A 20,319-nucleotide genomic window follows, 5' to 3' on the forward strand; every position below is an offset into this window, starting at 1 on the left:
ACAGCAATCACTAGCTTGGATGCTTTTCAGAGCAGTGATCAAGAGCATATAACTACTTTTCAGTCCAAGCATCGCATCTGACCTTTGTGTAACATGCCAGCATATGCTCTGTAAAATTCCTTGAATTTGCAAATGGGTTGTTGGTTTTCAGCTAGCATTATTATTGCTACTTTTACTTTATATCCCACTGTTCCTTTTCCCAAAGGACTGTCTGGAAGGCTCACAACATACAAATAAGAGCAAGTAAAACTAATATGTATTAAAGTAGACACATATTTGAAATTCATAATCAACCTTAGATGGAACCCTATTAAAGTTGGATGGTTCATTCGAGGCAACAAGTTAACGAGGGCAGAAAAAATATACTTTTGATTTCCTTAGGATTTGTATCCTGTTTTTCTTTACAACAGAAGCAGAGCTGAGGACTGGAGTTACTCTACCGGGTGTCGAATCCTCTAACAATGGCTCCCATCGATTTTGCTGCTCCAGCTGCAGCCAAGCCAGCCACCCCGCCACCAATGATCAGCATCTAGGAAGGAAAAGAAAGGAACTCACAAGTGGGCTTCTTAATGTATTTATAACAGCCCAGAATAAAACTTTTCTATTAATTAATGCATCATACACTTTGTGACATTGAAGAAGGGAGGGAGGGAGGAAAGAAAGGAAGGAGGGAATAGACAGACAGACAGAGATAAGAGGGAAGGGAAGAAGGAAGGAAGGAAGGAAGGAAGGAATAGACAGACAGACATAGATAAGAGGGAAGAGAAGAAGGAAGGAATAGACAGATAGAGATAAGAGGGAAGTAAAGGGAAGGAAGGAAGGAAGGAAGGAAGGAATAGACAGACAGAGATAAGAAAGAAGGGAAGAAGGAAGGAAGGAAGGAAGGAAGGAAGGAAGGAAGGAAGGAAGGAAGGAAGGAAGGAAGGAAGGAAGGAATAGACAGACATAGATAAGAGGGAAGGGAAACTATAAAAACTCTCTTCTTCGGGAGATGAAATAACTTTCTTCAAGCTTTCTTTGAAATGGCTTCAAAAGATAGTAATGGTGCTTCAGAAAACCATGCCATGAACCCTACCTTTGCAGGAGGTACTTTTCCTGCTGCAGTGATTTGCCCAGTAAAAAACCTTCCAAAGTGATTGGCTGCGAGAACTACGGCTTTGTACCTAGGAGAAAGAAAAAGGATGGAAGAGAAGAACATTGGAATTGCTAACATAGCAGGCATTTGAAATAAATAACAACAGACTCAGTTGTCTAATACAGTGGTCTCCAACCTTGGCAACTTTAAGACCTGTGGACTTCAACTCCCAGCCAGCTTTGCTGGCTGAGGAACTCTGGGAGTTGAAGTCCACAAGTCTTAAAGTTACCAAGGTTGAAGACCACTGGTCTAATAGACCAAAAAAATATAGAACTGCTTAGATCAGTCATGGCAATCAAACACCTCCAACAAATAAATAATCTGTCAGTAAAACAAAAAAATGCTTTTATCTATTAGCTGAGAAGTCATATATGGATATCAAAGTTATCACCATCATCATCATCATCTTCATCATCATCTTCATCATCATCTTCATCATCATCATCATCATCATCATCATCATCATGTCTTTAACAGTTTATACCATTGCTTATTACTTCCTTGTTGTTGTTAGTTATGAAGTCATGTCCGATCCATTGCGACCCCATGGACAACTAGGCCTTCCTGTCCTCTACCATCCTCTGGAGTCTATTTAAGCTCACGCCGACTGCTTTGGTGGCTCCATCCAGCCACCTTATTCTCTGTTGTCCCCTTCTTCTTTTGCCCGCAATCCTACTCAGTATTAGGCTCTTCTCCAGTGAGTCCTTCCTTCTCATTAGGTGGCCAGAGTACTTGAGTTTCATCTTCAAGATCTGGCCTTCTAAAGAGCAGTCAGGGTTGATCTCCTCTAGGACTGACTGGTTTGATCACCTTGCAGTCCAAGGGACTCGCAGGAGTCTTCTCCAGCACCATAGTTGAAAGGCCTCAATTCTTCTTGGCCTTTCTTATGGTCCAACTTTCACAGCCATACATTGCAACTGGGAAAACCAATTACTTCCTAATAAATGCTTAATCAAAAGACATTTCTTATGTTGTAAGCCGCCCAGAGTCGCCTCAAACTGTGAGATGAGTAGCATATGAATTTAATAAAATTATTCAGTTATTTATTTATTAAATTTATTCGCACCTCGGAATCATGCAACTCTGGATGGCTTATAATAAAGCAATACTGTAAATGATTAGGGCAGTCAAGTAATAAATACATCAAAATTAAGAAAGAAATAGCTAGGATTTAGCAGATGGTATATAACAGTAGAGTGGAGGTGGGATGTTTTAATCCAGGAACCTGACCAGAGTGAATGTTTTGTCCACCTTTCAAATTACATTGTGCTCATTGGGGAGAATGTTTTTCTCCCAGTTCGTCATAGTAGGGTTTTTTTTTCTGTTAAAATATTTTTTTGTTTAATTGTGGTGCTGATTCCTACATTCTTAGGCTGAGCGTCCCGTTCCTTAATTTTTGTTTTCTAAATGTTTGTTTGAGCCATTATTATGTACCTGGCTCTGTTCTGGTTGGTGGATCTTGATGTGCCAAGAGAAACATGAAGTGGATTCATTTTATGGCTTAAAAGGTCTGCGCAGAATTTTGGAAGCATTCAAGACCAGCTCATGTTAGATGCCTGCCTGCCTGCCTGCCTGCCTGCCTGCCTGCCTGCCTGCCTGCCTGCCTGCCTGCCTGCCTGCCTGCCTCCCTCCCTCCCTCCCTCCTTTCCTTCCTTCCTTCCTTCCTTCCTTCCTCCCTCCCTCCAAATGTTGGATGCTATGAATTAGTGAAAGATACTTGTTTTGGATTAGAAAACTAAATGATTACATCTCATTTTGTTTTTAAGCAATAAGCAAACTTTTTGATTAGAAGCAAAGAAGGGAAGGTATGCTTGAAAGCATACAAAGAAAATTTACAGCCCAAGATATCCAGGCATCACAAATCCAACATAAACAATCTCTGGAAAATCAGTATAATGTTTTCTTCTTCGTCGCACACAGGACTAAGGGGAGCAATGATTTAAGAAGGGAATTGCTCTTTTTGTATACAGATAATCCTCAAATTTATGACCAGAATTTCCATTGGTAAACAAGATGGTGGAAGACTGAATTGCACCCAATTTTACAATCTAGTATTAAGTGAGTCGATAAACAAATTGTCTTACTGCATTGACTATTCAAGGATATTGGAATATGATATGATATGATATATGATATATGTAAATATGATATGACTCAAGGTGGCACAGTGGTTAGAATGCAGCCTAACTGCCAGCAGTTCGATCCTGAGCAGCTCAAGGTTGATTCAGCCTTCCAACCTTCCGAGGTGGGTAAAATGAGGACCCAGATTGTTGGGGGGGGCAATAGGCTAACTCTGTAAACCTCTTAGAGAGCGCTGTAAAACACTGTGAAGCAGTATATAAGTCTAAGTGCTATTGCTGTTGTCCTTCCTTCCTTCCTTCCTTCCTTCCTTCCTTCCTTCCTTCCTTCCTTCCTTCCTTCCTTCCTTCCTTCCTTCCTTTCCCTTCCCTCTGTCCACTGCCAGCAGTTCAAATCTCACAAGGCTCAAGGTTGACTCGGCCTTCCAACCTTCCGAGGTGGGTAAAATGAGGACCCAGATTGTTGGGGGGCAATAGGCTGACTCTGTAAACCTCTTAGAGAGGGGGCTGTAAAGCACTGTGAAGCAGTATATAAGTTTAAGTACTATTGCTATCTGTCAGCAGTGTGCTCAGAACATTCTCTTAAGTTTGTATGCTACTATAACATTGCTTTAAAAGAGGAGATTGAAGAGGATACAGTGGAGAATCAGGCAGTTTGGGATATGGATTTTAAAATAGCAGGCTAAAAGTATGATATGGGCAAAGATGTTACACAGGACATAGAAATCAATCTGGCTGATGTTTTAATAGCTAAAGGGGACAAATAAATATAGATAAGTTATAGGAGGAAGGGATATTTTGGTATTTGTTTTAGAGAAAATGATAAGTTACTGTATAAATGAATGGAATATGAAATTAATTTGTTTAAGGTTAAAGTATAAATGTTGTTTCCGATAACTTTTAATAAACTTTTGCTGAATAATGGGGTTGAATAATGGGGCTTGATTATTTGTTAAGAAAGATGATATATGGGATGAAGAGATCTTTAGCTGAAATGTTAGGGAAAGTGGAAAGTTACTAAAATTGTTTCTGCTTGGCTTGATGAAGGGGGACATAATTTCTTTATATATTGTGGGGGTTTTTTGCCTTATTTTTTTTAACCAATTAATTCCCCTTTTCTTATTTCTGCACTTTTTAAAAAATATTTTTCCTTAGATTGTATTATGTTTTTACCTTTGTATTTTTAAGCTTTTTTTTTTTTTAATGTCTCTAAGATCTCTATGGAAATGTCAGCCGATCCAGTAAATTGAATTGACTGAAAAAGACTTGATTAAGCAAGCTATAGTTAAGTGTCTCTCAACTTCCACTACTTTAAAATGAGTGGACTTCAACTCCAGGAATTCCCCAGCCAGCCCATTGATGATGTATGGCTATAGATCAACATGGCATGTGAATGAGTCCAATTATGCCAGGGGTGTCAAATTCAAGAGCTCTGGCAGCGAAAACGGAGTCCTGAGCTCCGTTTTTGGCTGCAACAGCCTCCTGCTGCAATCCTCTGTGAGCAATCCTCTGTGGGCCAGATCCGGCCTGCGGGGTGCTTAAATCTGGCCCGCAGGGCTGACCTGGAAACAGCGAAGGACTGTCCTATGGTGCCTCTGCCAGTGAAAATGGAGCTCGGGGGGGGGGGAGCAGGCACCAGCAGCCCTTTTGGGCTCCTTTTTGCTCACAGAGGATTGCAGCAGGAGGCTGTTGCAGCCAAAAACGGAGCTCAGGAGTCCGTTTTCACTGCCAGAGCTCTTGGGCCACCACAGGCACCCCCGACACAAGTGACATCATGCTGGCCATGCCCACCCTGGCCACGCCCATCCCGGCCCCTGGAACTTAAACACAATCCTGATGTGGCTCTCAACGAAATTGAGTTTGACACCCCAAAATTTTCCAGATGTGTTATGATTACACCTCTCAGCAATTCCGGGCAGCATCCGTCTGGAGAAGGCTGGCCTAAGGACTCTATTTGAGACTTGTTGCTTCAAACAGGATCTAATTAGCACAGTGTTATTTTTACAAAAACCTTTCATTTGTCTACGAGCTGAGTTTTGCCTCCATGAAGGACCATAATGGAAAAGAAAGCCAGGTTTCTATGTGAACTTCATGCCAAACCTAAAAACACATTTCATGGCAGAAACTAGAGAGCAATCTCATTAGCTCATGGCAGCCACTGAGTCTTACGGTTTTCTAAAAACTGATTTATAGTGGCAAAAAGTGTGAGTGTACTAGAGCCCACACATAATACATCTGTTCATCTTTAAGGTCACAAGACATTCTATTGTTTTGATCCACTATGGAATCTAGTTCACATTACTCAACCCAACTATAGTTGGTGGGTTTGTAAGAGTTGTCTGGAATTCTCATTTGATTTTCTTTAGTAACGGTAACTTGAATGTGAATCACAGAAGGAAAGATATTTCAAAAGGCAGTAAAACCCCTGGTCTTGTTTTGTCATGACCAAAAGCAGACGTCAGAGATGTTAGAATCAACCACTCATCTCTCAGCAAGTTGGGTTGATACCAAACAAGATGAGATACGGTTCAATCAAAAGACCATGAAGCCTCTTGACAGAACTAGGCTGGAAACTAATACATCCAGATGATTTACTTATTCAGTTGTTTTGAATCTGCTCTGGATTTAAAAAGAATGAAGTCGAATTGTGTAATGTTTGTTTTATTAAGGTGGTATTTAAGAACCGTGTGGTTACTGTTAGCATAACTCAGCTCACCCTTCTCCAACTGAGTGTCGTCCAGAAATGCTGGAATTTCTGGAAGCTATTGTCCAAGCCTATCTGGAGAGAACCTATATTAGCCTAGTCTTACTTGGATGAAATGAAATACTAATCAAAGATTGGCAGTGGTATATGGCACGCACCAGAACCCCAACACAACCACTCACTCTCCCAATAATGTTTTAACATTTGGAGATCTCCTGATCTGATCCTGAGATTTTAGTGTCTTCTTAAATGTTCTCATGAGATTTCAATGAATGCACGAGACAAATGGATATAGGTGCTCCAGGGCAGAATAGCAGTAGCAATAGCAGTAGACTTATATACCGCTTCATAGGCCTTTCAGGCCTCTCTAAGCGGTTTACAGAGAGTCAGCATATTGCCCCCAACAATCTGGGTCCTCATTTTACCCACCTCGGAAGGATGGAAGGCTGAGTCAACCCTGAGCCGGTGAGATTTGAACCGCTGACCTGCTGATCTAGCAGTAGCCTGCAGTGCTGCATTTAACCACTGCGCCACCTTGGCTCTTAGAGAGCAAGGCTAACTCCACAATGGATGGTCCAAGAGACATATCTAATTGTGAGAACCTGAGAATTGAGTCTCAGAGAAGCTACTGTAAGCAACAAAAGAATAACAAGAGGTGCGTGGTTCCCAGGAAAGATTTCGATGGACTATGGTCTTCTGGTTCTCCAGTGTTATTCTTTCTAATCCATCTTAAACTTTTTCTCTCTCTCTCTTAAGCAAGAACCAAATATAAGAAATAAGACTGTTGAGAATTTCCCATGTTTTGGGATGTTTCCAACATGGCAATTGCCTGAATTTCCACTACTGTTTTTTATATATATATAACGTGTGTGTGTGTGTGTGTGTGTGTGTGTGTGTGTGTGTGTGTGTTGCATTTGTGCTGATAAATAAATAAAGGGAGACTAGTATAGATCTATTTCAAGCTATTTGGCTCTCATCAGCTAGCCATACCCTTCCTCCCTCCCTCCATATATATATGTACGTATGTGTGTGTGTGTGTGTGTGTGTGTGCGCGCGCACGCACACACACACACACACACACACACACACTGTATATATATTACCCCACTTGAGGTTTCCCACATCTGAGATGCCAGAAATTAGTTTTTCTTAGATCAGAGGAGATGAAATTGTAAATATGAGGTTCGGGAAAAATGCAGCATCTTATAATTGAACAAGGATTACAAGAAAAAAAAACTCCATTCCTAGGGAGGTCATGCGAGGGAAGGGAGTAAAAAAGAAGTCAAGAAAACAGCTGGGACCTCACAGTTCAAGTCTCAAACCTATCAACATCTATTTTTGATGCATGTAGAAAAAGATGGGACTTCTGTCACACAGTCACAGCTGCCCATTTTTATACGATTCCATTCCTCATGCCCCTATATCATATATAAATGTGTGTGTGTGTGTGTGTGTGTGTGTGTGTGAGAGAGAGAGAGAGAGAGAGAGAGAGAGAGAGAGAGAGAGAGAGGGAGAGAGAGAGAGAGAGAGAGAGAGAGAGAATGAGAATGCCTTCAAATCAGTCTTGACTTGACTTATAGTTTTCTTGGAAAGGTTTCTTGGAAAGAGTGGTTGTTTTCCATTGCCTCCTTCCTAAAGCCAAGAATGAAACTATTGGCCTGAGATCATTCTGCTGGCTTTGTGCCTATGGTGGTACTAGAACTCACAGTCTCCCAGCTCCTAACCCAATGCCATAACCCCTATACCAGACTGGCTCTCATACATAAACTAGTACTATATATGCAGCAGGGGTGGGTTCTAGCCGGCGCTACTGCCAGTTTGCTCGTGTGCACGCTTTGCACGCATGTACAGTTCAATATTGTTCTGCGCATGCGCAGAACTAAGAAACAAAATGGCAGCGTCAATGGCGCTGACCAAGAAACCGGTTTGGGGGTGTGGCAGGCCTGGGTCACTGCTGGTTCCAGCGATCCAGGCCACCATATCACTACCAATTCGGCCGAACCGATCCTAACTGGTAGGAACCCATCACTGATATACAGACATGAGTGGACTAAAGCCAAAGCTTTAGTCCTATTGCTTTGTGTTGTATGCTATTCAGAGTCACATTGTTTGAGCTGAGGGGCCCTTTAAGGCCAATAAATAAATATCTCCCAACCTTTTCTGCACCCTATTTTCTGGAATCTCATCCAACGGGAACTGCCAAAAATCAGCAATGAAGGCTTTCTGCTGTTTTTGAAGCAGGGGTCATTTATAAACAAAACAAAACCCTGTAGCATAGTTCCTAAAATAATCCTTAAAAACATGCAAGCTGGGGGTGGGGGTTAAAATATAATTACTATATAGGTGTACTTTTTTTTCTTTCAAAAAAAGAAGGAGGAAGATATATGTTAAAATTAAAGATGTATATTGAAATGGAATTATAAATACCATCAACATAAAATGGAGCATGCTCAGAGGCTGAAATACACCAAGTAAATGAGAGGAAGAGTGTGAAGTAGAGGAGAGAGGTAAGGGAAGAAGAGAGGGATAGGAAAGAGGGCAAGGGGGAAGAGAAGGAGAGAAAGAAGGAGTGGAAATGGGAGAGAGGAAAGGGAGAGAGGTAGGGGAAGTAGAGAAGAGAAGGACAACAGAGGGAAGAAAGGAGGTAGGGAAGAGGAGGAGAGAGGGAGAAGAATAAAAAACTTTATTAAAAAAACATGCAAGCTTAATAAACTAACTTCCCCAAACCAGAGAAATTTATCTGCTCTCACACTGCCCCAAAAATGTCCAACACCACCAAATAACTGCCCACCTCTAATATAGTAAAACAGGTTTGTTTGTTTGTTTGTTTATTAGAATTTGTAGGCCGCCCTTTTCCCTGAGGGGACTCAGGGCGGCTCACATAAACTGGGAAGGGGGGGAATACAAACAACAAGATAGAGACATATAATAAAATGGTAAGCAACATACATTCATCATTCGGGAGGGGTAACTATCCTTGTCCCCAGGCCTGACGGGCGAGCCAGTTCTTCAAGGCTATGCGGAAGGCTTGGACGGTGGAGAGGGTACGAATCTCTACAGGGAGCTCGTTCCAAAGGGCCGGGGCTACTGCTGAGAAGGCCCTCCTCCTTGTGGTTGCCAGCCGACACTGGCTGGCCGATGGGATACGGAGGAGGCCTAATCTATGGGATCTTATCGGTCGCAGGGATGTAATTGGCAGAAGGCGGTCTCTCAAGTATCCAGATCCACTGCCATGCAGGGCTTTATGGGTGATTAATAGCACCTTGAAGCGCATCCGGAGATCGACAGGTAGCCAGCGCAGCTCGCGGAGGATAGGTGTTATGCGGGTGAATCGAGGTGCACCCGCGATCACTCGCGCAGCTGCGTTCTGCACTAGCTGAAGTCGCCGGATGCTCTTCAAGGGCAGCCCCGTGTAGAGCACATTGCAGTATTCCAGCCTAGAGATCACAAGGGCCCGAGTGACTGTTGTGAGAGCCTCCCGATTCAGGTAGGGGCGCAACTGGCGCACCAGGCGAACCTGGGCGAATGCCCCCCTGGTCACAGCCGTTAGGTGGTGGTCAAATGACAGCTGCGGGTCCAGGTCAAATGACAGCTGCGGGTCCAGGTGATGAGGAACCATGGGAACAGAGAGAATAATGTGGACTCACCCTGCAATGTTGGCCATTGAACTTAAGGCGTCATATCCTTGAGCGATTGTGACCCGAGGAACTTGGTCCATTGCTAAGACAGTGGCTTTGCGCTGAGCCAGCTTTTCCAAGAGATCTGGATTTTGCGCTGGATAGATAAAGCTGACCAGAACCCCTTTCTCCTTGAGTAAGGTGGTCTCGTGGATTCCCAGCTGTTCATTAAAAATTGGAGCTCTGACCTTTGAGAGAATAAATGCCACATTACACTGCTTTTAAAAGAAAGAAAAGTCCATGCACATACGAACTATGCGCCAAAGTGAGGACTAGGCTACAGTATTTCTTTCTAATACACTTCATACTCACAATGTGGCCCTATCACAAACCATGACATATAGTCTAAATTATTGTCAAAAACCAACTGATTATGATTTATTGAACCAGGAATCCAACCCTGTTTACTCTACACTTTGCAGCCACTAAAATCATAATTATTGGGTCAGCAATTGAAGAAATTTTCTTTCCACTTTGGATTTTTGTGATCAATTCCTCACATCTCTGAGATTTATACCTCTTTGCTGGCCCATATTTTAAGGTTTGTTCCATATTTTCACTCTTTTTGCTGGTAAATGCTAGCCAAATATTTGAATATTATTTTGAACTCGGCTATTACACTCTGCTATGCTATGCTTAATTGTGGTATATTGAATATACCATGATTGACTGAGTTTATACCCTGTGCTAATCCATATACCACTATTCACAAAATTGTCATGGCTGGATAAGGCTAAAATATTAATTCAAAACCTCATGATGGCCTGGAGAAGTAAAAGAATAATCCTAACTCAAGAGTGGGAATGTTGTGAACTCTTCTTTCCTGTAATCTGGTGTTTCATAAATTCAAAGCCGTGTCTATCTCTGATGATGTATTCTGTATTTCATATTTATTTATTTGATTTTTATCTCATCTATGCTACTGTTTATAAATAGGCTCAAGGCAACAATCACACCTAATACTCTTTCTTCCTCCTAGTTTCTCCACAACAATTCTGTGAGATAGGTTGAGTTGGGTTGAGAGAGAGTGACTGGCCCAAGGTCACCTCCAGCCAACTTTCGTGACTAAGGTGGGACTAGAACACACATTGTCCTCTGATTGGCAGAAACCATCCATCCAGCTTTCATGACTAAGGCAGAACTAGAACTCACAATTTCCTCCGATTGGCTGGGTATAGGCCAGTACCTTAACCACTACACTAAACTCTCTCCCTCCCTCCCTCCCCCCCCTCTCTCATCCGTTTCAACTGTGAATAGAATATGCAAATTGCCCAGAGTCAATTTGGAGAAGTTCAAAAGTCCCACTAATTCATCCATCCATCCACCCACACATCCATCCATCAGTCCAGCAGTTAAATAATCTTGTCTACTAAACCTGGCAGTTTTATTTCATTCTTGCCTTTAGAACGATATCGGATCCAAACACAGTTTTCATGTCCCCGATTTTGGCTCCTGCCTCTTTGTACTGATCATCAGAGAACTTGGCTTCTTCACCTGCTCCATGCTCCACTTGCACATGGAAGCCTTGCTTCACCAAAGCTTGGACACCAGCAGGAGAAAGGGCTACTCTTTTTTCATTTTTATATACTTCTTTAGGGACGCCAACCACAAGTTCTTGGTAGCGGATTCCTGGATGAAATAGACATACCAACAAAAAGATTGATAGGTAGGAAGGAAGGAAGCCAAAGTAGACATGATCTCAATGAACTTCAGTACTTCCTGGGAATGTTAAGAGTTGTCAGGCAGAAGCACACAAAATAAATCAGAATAATAAACCAAAAGTATCCAGAGAGCTTCAGTTGGGGAAAAGGTGGTTACAAATATATTTACTTATTTATGTATTTCATTAATGCATGTACAATTATTATAACCGCTGAAACTTTCCAGCATAAATTTTGAGCAATAAAGTCTCATAATATATAATAAGTATTTTCTATTTTTAAAAAGTGAAAGTAGAGTCAGAGCAAAATTCCAATCAGGAATATAAATACCACTCTACGATTTCTGTAGATGTAAGCGCTAAATGCCTGACTTTTTTTCCCTTTCCCAAAAGAAGGAAGCTCTACTGAGCCTTCCCAGGGAGGGGAATATTTTAAAGTTGGAGGAAACCGCCATCAAACCATCTTTCTTAGCTTATTCGAAAGGTATCCCTAAATTGAAATTGTCAGTGATCAAGCAGATAACACAGGACAGAACAGGTTAAAAAAAATCTGAGAACCGAACCCAAGAAGGGTTTAAAAGTTAAAATAGCATTTGAATTGAACTTTAAATCAAGAAACTCAACAGTTTATCAAAGAACAGGTTCACTATCATAGCCTTCCATTATATTCTTTGGAGAAAGTCTGCAAGATGGAATAATGTACCTCTCTCTCTCTTTCTATGACTGCTTTACACATTATGCAAATAAGGCTTTGGTGTATTGTATGAGTTTAATCTATATCTTTTATTCCCATGCTAGAGAGAATTTTCAGATGCAGAGAAAAACCAGAAAATGTGAAGCAAAAGGGATTGTGATCATAACATCCATAAATGGTTTGGAGAATGAGAATCTGGATTTGAGTTTACTCTTTGAGGTCCTTTGCTTCTGCTACTCTCCACTTCACGTATGATCAAGAGATGGCTCTCCAGAGCTGATGGGTTTCAGCTCCTATCAACCACAGACAAACTCACTTGTAGCCTTGATTTGGCTTCAATGAACTTGTCAAAGTGAGCTTCCTTCCCTCACACCACCCAGCTCTACTGAACCCCACAGCATAACAACCAAGGTGACATAGAAATTTTTGGGGGGGTGTTGTTGTTGTTAATGGCAGAAGATGGAATGTTCCCCTGTCAAAGTGCAGTTCCATAGCCAACTCACACGATCACACAAAAGACACAGGCGGATACCAAAATAATAACAAATTAAAGTTTGGTTTGCAAAATACTTGACTGGGATCTGGCTTTCACAAGCTTTGGAGCTGTTTGCATGTTTTAAAAAGGTGCAGCATCAGCCTCAAGCAGTGATGGGACAACCTAAGATCTGGCTTTTGAGACAAGGAAAGGAAAACAAAGAAACAAAAGAACAATGTAGAAATTAGGTGATCTTTTTTTCCCTTTTTTCCTTTCCCTTCTCGCTCCTGGTTTGAATTAACTGCAATTATTTGTAACAAGAGGAAAATATAGTCATTATGCAGATATAAAACCACGCCTTTAGAAAAACTGATTATGTAAAAACAGGGTTACATATTACTTTTGAAGATGATTCACCCATCATATTAAGTCATGGTCACCTGAAAAAGCCATAGTTGGCAGGCTTCATGCAATACCTTAAGCCATTATATGATTTTGGTTTACTTACTATGTTGAGGAATGCAGCCAGTTCAGCACCCCAGTCAACCTGGATCATATTTTGTGGGGTCCTTGTTTTCTTTCTTTCATTAGCCAACTAGGTAACATCAGCTAGTATTGGTCTAATATTAATTTTGGTGTTAATCCCTGTTATCTGGGTGATGATTATTGGCAAGGAGCATTTGGTCTTTTCGTTTCCTTCTTGGTTTCTGGATTGTCCACCACCCCCCACCCCCCACCCCCCCGATGGAGTTCCTCCCTCTGACAAAAAACATACACTTTTGGGGGGAGGTAGAGGGTGTGGGTTTCTGGATTGTTGAGTGGAATGTAGACCAATTATACGGTATGTCTTTAGACCAACAATCAAATAGTAACCAGCAGCCTGATCAAGGAATCACTGAGAAGACTCCCACAAACACTGACAGGACAAACCACTAATATATAAAAAGATAGCAAGCCCTACTCACTTCTAGCACTGATGATGTTACCTAGCTGGGTAATAAAAGGTCTGCGACAACCAAGTTCAGAGAGCACCAAAGACCCCACCGTTCCACCGTGAGCTAATATCAAGAAAATGCTGAGATTCATTGTCCTTCACTATGTTTACCTTGGGATGTGATGAATAGATGAGAAGCCAGAGATGCTGAATGCTGCCTAAGACAGAAAATTCATATATAGTTTGATCTCTTGATCCCTATGCAAATGCAACAACATCATAAGAAACACCCTGATGAGAATTTCACCACAAATACTGTATCCTTCGAAAAGAATTTGAAATGTATTCTCCATCAAATTGAAGCTGACATTTGCTGCATGTGATTAATGCTTTGCTTAATCAAGAAGAGACTGTGCAGCCATTGTTATGTAGAGTCTCCTGCTGGAGCAAGTGGTTGGACTAGAAGACCCCCCAAGGTCCCTTCCAGCCTTATTATTCGTATTCTAATTTATTTAGTGAGATCATTAAGAAAGAAGGCAATAGGCAGAAGATGCATTCCATCAGATAGATAGTTAGTAAAACTTAATTTGGATTTCTGCACTTAACAGCTGTTGGACTGACTGGCTTCAAGATTCTATAAATTCTGCTACGGCAGATTTAATTTACAAAATGACATTTTTCTTGTCTTTCTCTGCACCTTTCTGCAGAGTACTGTATCTAATTACTATAAGTTATAACTTTTCCCCCTTTTCTGTTAACAATTACAAAGTCACTGTGACATTTCCAATAATCTCCTTTGCATGTCGAAAATGAGTCAGTTTATACATTGCCCTGTCCAATATTTCTCAGTTACATATCCACCAGAGCCTGTTTCCAAACTATGCTTTTTAGCAATTAAACTCTGTTTAAGTTGACTTTTGCTTTGCTTATTTTATCTCATTGGGCAATCATTTTCTGGAACAGGCTAAGATAAATCTAAACTACTGTTCTTGCAAGAGTAAACAATATTTAATATGCCATTGTTGCTTTATGGCTAGTCTTACCCAATGGCAACAAGTAAAATCGGAAAGGGAATTAAAATCCAAGGCTGAGGTTCAAACTACAAGTGAAGCGCAAATCTTTTCGGTAGATTGGTTTTTTGTTTTTTTTTAGAATAGCAATCAATGGAGGCAGAATGGTTGGGGACTGAATACCTAATTCTTTCATATCCTCCCATCTGTCTACTCAATTTTTATTTCCCTAAACTTTATTCTCCCCCTGAAGAATATCTCACTCTGTCTCTGAAGCGTGCAAATATTCTGCATCTGAATACAGAAATCCCTTCTTGCAGGTGGAATACATTTCTAATTTGAGGCCTTTGCCACCCTAGCAATTGGCAACGTGAAGTCCCAGAACTACAGATGTCTGTTGTTGTGGCCCACCAGCAGCCTGTGGAGCTGGCAGCAGATTTGGACAGTGAGAAGGTTGGGGAGGAACATGGGCCAGTCCTGGAGTCTGGGGAAGGCTCTGATGAGGGCTCTGTGTTGGAGGCAGAGAGGGGGCCAGAGCTGTATGCCAGTTATCAGCTGCCTTCGGAGTCAGACATCAGTGAGGCAGAAAAACAGCTGGAGCCTGTTCCCAGTGTGTGCATGCAGACGAAGGGAACAGCTAAAGAACAGGGGTCAACTTGGGAGTAAGGCCACAGGTGGACGATGAATGGCCCTTCCCAGAGTAAATAAAAGAGGAGTGAAAAGGGGATGGAGTTTGCAGGAGACAATTAGTTCACTTAATTGGCGCCTAGCCAAGTTTTGCAGATTATCAGCCAGGCAGCTCTCCATGCCAGATAAGGTCTGTGACTGTAAATCCTCCCTTGAAAGACTTTGCTGGATAGGGATGAGCAGAATTCACAGTAAATTAATAAAAGGGGTTTTTGTCGGGACAAGGAGTTTGCTTCATGCTGTTGGGAAGCCTAGGTCAGAAGAATCTGTCTAGATCTCCATGGCTAATTGCTGAATTGTTTGAGATCTGCTCTTAGCATACTTTGACTAAACTGGTTTCAGGGTTCAATCAAAAATTGTTGCAAATTGTTTTCTGACTTGAATTACATTTGGCTAAAGCAACGCCATCCATGGACGGATTGCTTGATGAAGCCAAAGCCTGTTTTTATTGATTATGAATTGATTAACTTTCTTCTCAAGTGGGTTTAGTACTTCTCACTTAGACTGACCATTTTTGGTCTCGTTAGCATAAAAGTGATGGATTCAAATTATCCTCAGCTGAATTTTCCTATTTTGATTATCCTTATTATTAGAAATGATTACTAATTTTGTGACATTTTTTTATCAACAGTGGGTCGAGTTGCTTTTCATTAACTCACCTCAACAATTATTTTTCCTCACACAATCATTGATTTTACCTTTTGCTTTCTGGTCACTCCACAAAGCATGGAAAGTTTTAAAAGAGCGCGGTCCAGTTGAGGGCTGAAATTTCCGGACATGGAGAGAGAGGAAGAAGGGCAACAAACCGTTGCTTCGATTTCGGACCAACGTAGCCATCTTCCCAGGTCCAGCAAGAAAACAGTCTGACCTTGACGTTGGTCCAGATGTTCTGTAAGCAGAATTTTTTTTTTACCAGAATAGACATCAGAGAGAGCAAGCTGGATACCACCAGGATTGTATCACCAAACCTTCGCCTCTACAGATAGTCCTCGACTTACAACCGTTCATTTAGTGACAGCTCAAAGATACAACAGCACTGAAAAAAGTGACATGATCATTTTTCACACATATAACCATCGCAGCATCCCCATGGTCACGTGATCAAAATTGAGATGCTTGGCAACTGGTTCATATTTGTGACGGTTGCAGTGTCCTGGGGTCATGTTTTGTGACCTTCTGAAAAGCAAAGTCAATGGGGAAGCCAGATTTACTTAACAACTGTTACTAATTTAACACCTTGCAAGGACTCACTTGATAACTGTGGCCAGAAAGGTTGTAAAACAGGGCAAAATTCATTTAACAAATGTCTCACTCAACAACAAAAAATTTGGGCTCAATTGTGAAGGTAAGTCAAGGACTATCTGTATTCTAATGTAAGATGTTAAGGCTGTATTACCTTTAACACAAATATACTGATTTGATCCTTGGTTGATATCACCATGTCATTGAAATTCTCCCTGCAAACTAAAAATACAACTTTGAAGTTACCCTCCCCATCACAAAAAGCTTGCCTATCTCTAGCCTAATCCATCATGGGGAAGAAGTAGTTGTGCTTTGTAAACTATGATTTATGGCGAACATGTTGGCTAAATCCATATGTAGGCCTTCCAAGAAAGTCTTTCAAATTTGCTTTGAAAAGATCTTCAGAAATGTCCTTGATCAAATTTTCCAAAAAAAATAGTTAAAAGCTTAAGCACAATAAAATATACACACATATACATACATACAAATATAAAATTTCAAACAAATTAACAAATTGAAATATGCAGCTTATGGTTAAATGGCCCTGGGGGAGTTTCAGTTTCAAAAGTTCACCGTAGTTATTTAATTTTCACCAGTTTATCAAAATGTGGAAAGTCTTACCGCATAAAACCATAGCATCTAAAAGGATTTAGTATCCCTAACTGTTACACTTCTGTCTCTCACATCCCACACTCTGGAATAAATGTCTGTGCTCTTAAACTGATGCATGAATAAAATAAAGCAATTAATCACAGACTTTCCATGAACAGATATGATCCTGGATAGAAGTTGAGACAGAGCTGGCAAAAGATCCTGCTTGGAAAAAAAACATTTCACATGGCAATATGCTTATGCACACCCTACTCCCCTTCTATGGTAAATTGCCACACATCCATCAAATACACATTGCTGCATCTACAAAAGTCCTTTTCAGCTTGTAAGGAAGCAACAATTTCCATACTGCTTCTCAATGTCCCTTAGCTCTGTCAAGAAGAAAGACAAATGCCCTGAATCTAGAAGCAGATGTAATTTGGAGTTGTCATCCAACTTGGAAGAATACTCAAGCTGGGCAAGATGCCACATTAAGCAAACCAGCCATCATGTTAACCTACATCAATTTTTAGAGGAATTCATTTCATTTCGGGTCAAATTGGAAATAAATTGTGTCTCTTGTCACTTGTCTGAAAGCCAAATTTTATTTATAAATGGCAGGACTCATTCATTGATCCCATTCCTGGCCTTTGACTTTCAAGACAGAACAAGGACTGGGACTCAGGAAGAATGGGGACATAAGAGCTGTTTTGGCACAGTGGTCAGAATGCAGTATCGCAGGCTAACCCTGCATTCCCTCTTGCCAGTAGTTCGATCCTGATCGAGGTTGAGTCAGTCTTCCATCCTTCCAAGGTCAGTAAAATGAGGACCCAGATTTTGGGGGGCAATATGCTGATTGTGTAAACTGCTTAGAGAGGGCTATGAAGCACTGTGAAGTAGTATATAAGTAATGTTGCTATTATTACAGGTAGTTCTTGACTTACAACCATTCATTTAGCCACCATTTGAAGATACAATGGCATTGAAATAAGTGATTTATGAGCGATCCTCACACTTATGAACATTGCACTACCTCCATAGTCAAGTGATTAAAATTCAGGTGCTTGGCAACCGGCATGTATTTACAACAGATGCCGCTTCCCAGGGTCATGTGATCATAATTTGCAACTTTCCCAGCTGGCTTCCAACAAGCAAAGTCAATGGGGGAAGCCAGAGTTGCTTAATGACATCATTCCACGTAACACTTGCGCTGGAAAATGTACTTCTGGTTTCTGGTGAGTGCATGAAGGCCGGCCAGCTAGTCTTCCGGTTACTGGCATGCATGCGTGCACGATGATCAGCTGCCCGGCGCATATGCTCACACTGGAAAACAGAAGACAAGCTCTTCCAATTTCCGGCACTGCCACACGCACAAAGGCTAGCTGATTGTCACATGTGCATGTGTGACAAAAACCTGGAAGAGGAATGGGCGATGCCGCACATGCCAGATGACATGGCTTTCCGTGCCACTTTGGCCACACGTGCCAAAGCTTCGCCATCATGGATGTAAAACGTATATACTTATGTTTTCTGTACACTGTTGAAAGCTGCAGTTTCCATTTAGAGGTTCTCAAATGCCTTGGGACTTTGAAAATTCTTATAAACCCTTTTATTTCAATCTTCATGTGAATGTCCTAGTTTAAACAGAACATTTATATCTGCTTCTGCTAGTATATTGTTGCTTCATTGGTTTGATGATTTGTTAAACAGTACTGAATACTGTTTTATGATTTGACTACTTATTTGTAGTCGAAAGGATGTTGCAATTGACATTGCTTTTAATTTTTAATAAAAAAAATGAAAAACCTTAAATCCGTTATTCTGTGTATTCTGAATCCAGATAGTTTATAAACAAGTGCCTGAAGAATCAGGCAGTGTACAAACTTCAGCAAAAATTATTTTGCATTTCGCAGAGACTTAAAGGAAAAACAGCAATGTGAAATTGACACACATGCCTTTTAAGTCCCTGAAAAATACAAAATAACACTTCCAAACAATTGGTTGAATCTTGCAGCCTGAATAAATTAGGTTAATAAAGATCCTTTGTGGTTTAATGAAACGTTAAGACTTGTTGCTCTGACTTGGTCCCTTCTAAATGTATTAAAGCTGAACTTTATGCTGGCCAGGAATTAGGAGAGTAGAAATCAGGGCTAGAAAAAAAAAACTACTTGTGAGAAAAAATTGTCTCTCAGACCGTGGCCTCGGTTTGCTTTGGCCGAGCAAAAAATTGTATTTGTTTTTTAGTTGTACATTTACACAGAATCTATCCTCTAGAAACACTCCTTTGCCCCCTTCTGGATTTGGAAACATAAGAAAGCATTCATGACATCCAATTCAAGCAAGCTTTTGCAGAAGATTAGCAACTTGGCTTAGTTTTTAAAATTAGGACAAAATCCTCAGAAGATTCCTGAATTCTGGATTTCCCTGAGTCATGTTTGAATGGAATTAATGCAGAACGTCCACCTGAAGTTATGTGGACTATGAGATGATCCAACTCAGGGACATGCTAGGCCAAACAGGGTATTTTCAGGGGGCGGGGAGAGACCACCCAGCTAAGTACTCCTAATAGATCTCAAACTGCAATTAAACTTAATCGGTTGAATCTCATCTCTTTTGTGGACAGAATAATCTGTCTTTCCCTGTTTCCCTGTGATGAGTATTTTAAGGGCACCCTTGGCTTTCTACAAAGAAGTCTCCTTCTGAATATTATGGCCTTGACTTTCCACAGTTGTCAGCTGGAACACTAAAAACAAAGAACTCCTGGGAATCAGCTGAAGAAGTTACACTGCTCTACATTTATGGCAAAGAACAGCAGTGTTAGAGAGCAATTAAGCAAAGACTAACCTGCGATCGGTGTCCTTAGGAGATTTCCCTGTCCTCCATAGAGAACGCAAGGGCAGCCGTGGGGGGCTGCTGGCTGTTAAGTGACCTTCGTATTTGCAGCTTGCTGGCAGAGGGAGAGGGGGCAATTTGAGTGGTTTATAAATAGGTGCCATGTGATCCCAAAGGCACTTGGCAACAGGCAGCATGGAGTCTTTCAAAGCAATACAGAGTAGGACATCCTAGGAAGCTGTGCAGAAGCCTGACAATTCCTAGTTTTCTTGTGGCAATCTTGGAAGGGAAAACCTAAGCCTGGTTAACAGACAGAATAACAGGATAACAAAGTTGGAATGGACCTTGGAGGTCTTCTAGTCCAACCCCCTGCCCAAACAGGAAACCCTATAACCATTTCAAACAAATGGTTTTCCAATCTCTTCTTAATTTGCCTTACATTATATTACAGATTAGGCCTTAAGGTTCTCATGTGTCCATCCCAAAGGTGCTTTTTTCAAAAGACAACTGGACATCTTTTCTTTGAAAACATTTCACTTCTCATCCAAGAGGCTTCTTCAGTTCTGAAGAACTGCACTGAAATGAACTGAAGAAACTTCT

General features: G+C 41.1%; 1 protein-coding gene across 1 annotated transcript in view; it reads right to left on the reverse strand.

Moving 5' to 3' along the window:
- LOC106552928 (NAD(P) transhydrogenase, mitochondrial) overlaps positions 1-19,843 on the reverse strand; it is a 55,031-nt gene extending 35,188 nt beyond the window's left edge. Inside the window, exons 1-6 of the mRNA XM_087704222.1 lie at positions 19,732-19,843; positions 15,753-15,943; positions 10,994-11,223; positions 9,565-9,782; positions 1,076-1,163; positions 441-529 (exon numbers count right to left, since the gene is read on the reverse strand). Of these exons, the coding sequence (XP_087560348.1) occupies positions 441-529; positions 1,076-1,163; positions 9,565-9,782; positions 10,994-11,223; positions 15,753-15,891 (764 nt within the window). The 5' untranslated portion in view covers positions 15,892-15,943; positions 19,732-19,843. The remainder of the gene's footprint in view (positions 1-440; positions 530-1,075; positions 1,164-9,564; positions 9,783-10,993; positions 11,224-15,752; positions 15,944-19,731) is intronic.
- Positions 19,844-20,319: the final 476 nt, after the last annotated feature.

The sequence above is a fragment of the Thamnophis sirtalis genome, unplaced genomic scaffold (assembly GCF_051295495.1).
Source record: "Thamnophis sirtalis isolate CommonGarterSnake01/CBP01778 unplaced genomic scaffold, rThaSir2_p1.2 scaffold_2, whole genome shotgun sequence".
Taxonomy (NCBI): Eukaryota; Metazoa; Chordata; class Lepidosauria; order Squamata; family Natricidae; genus Thamnophis; species Thamnophis sirtalis.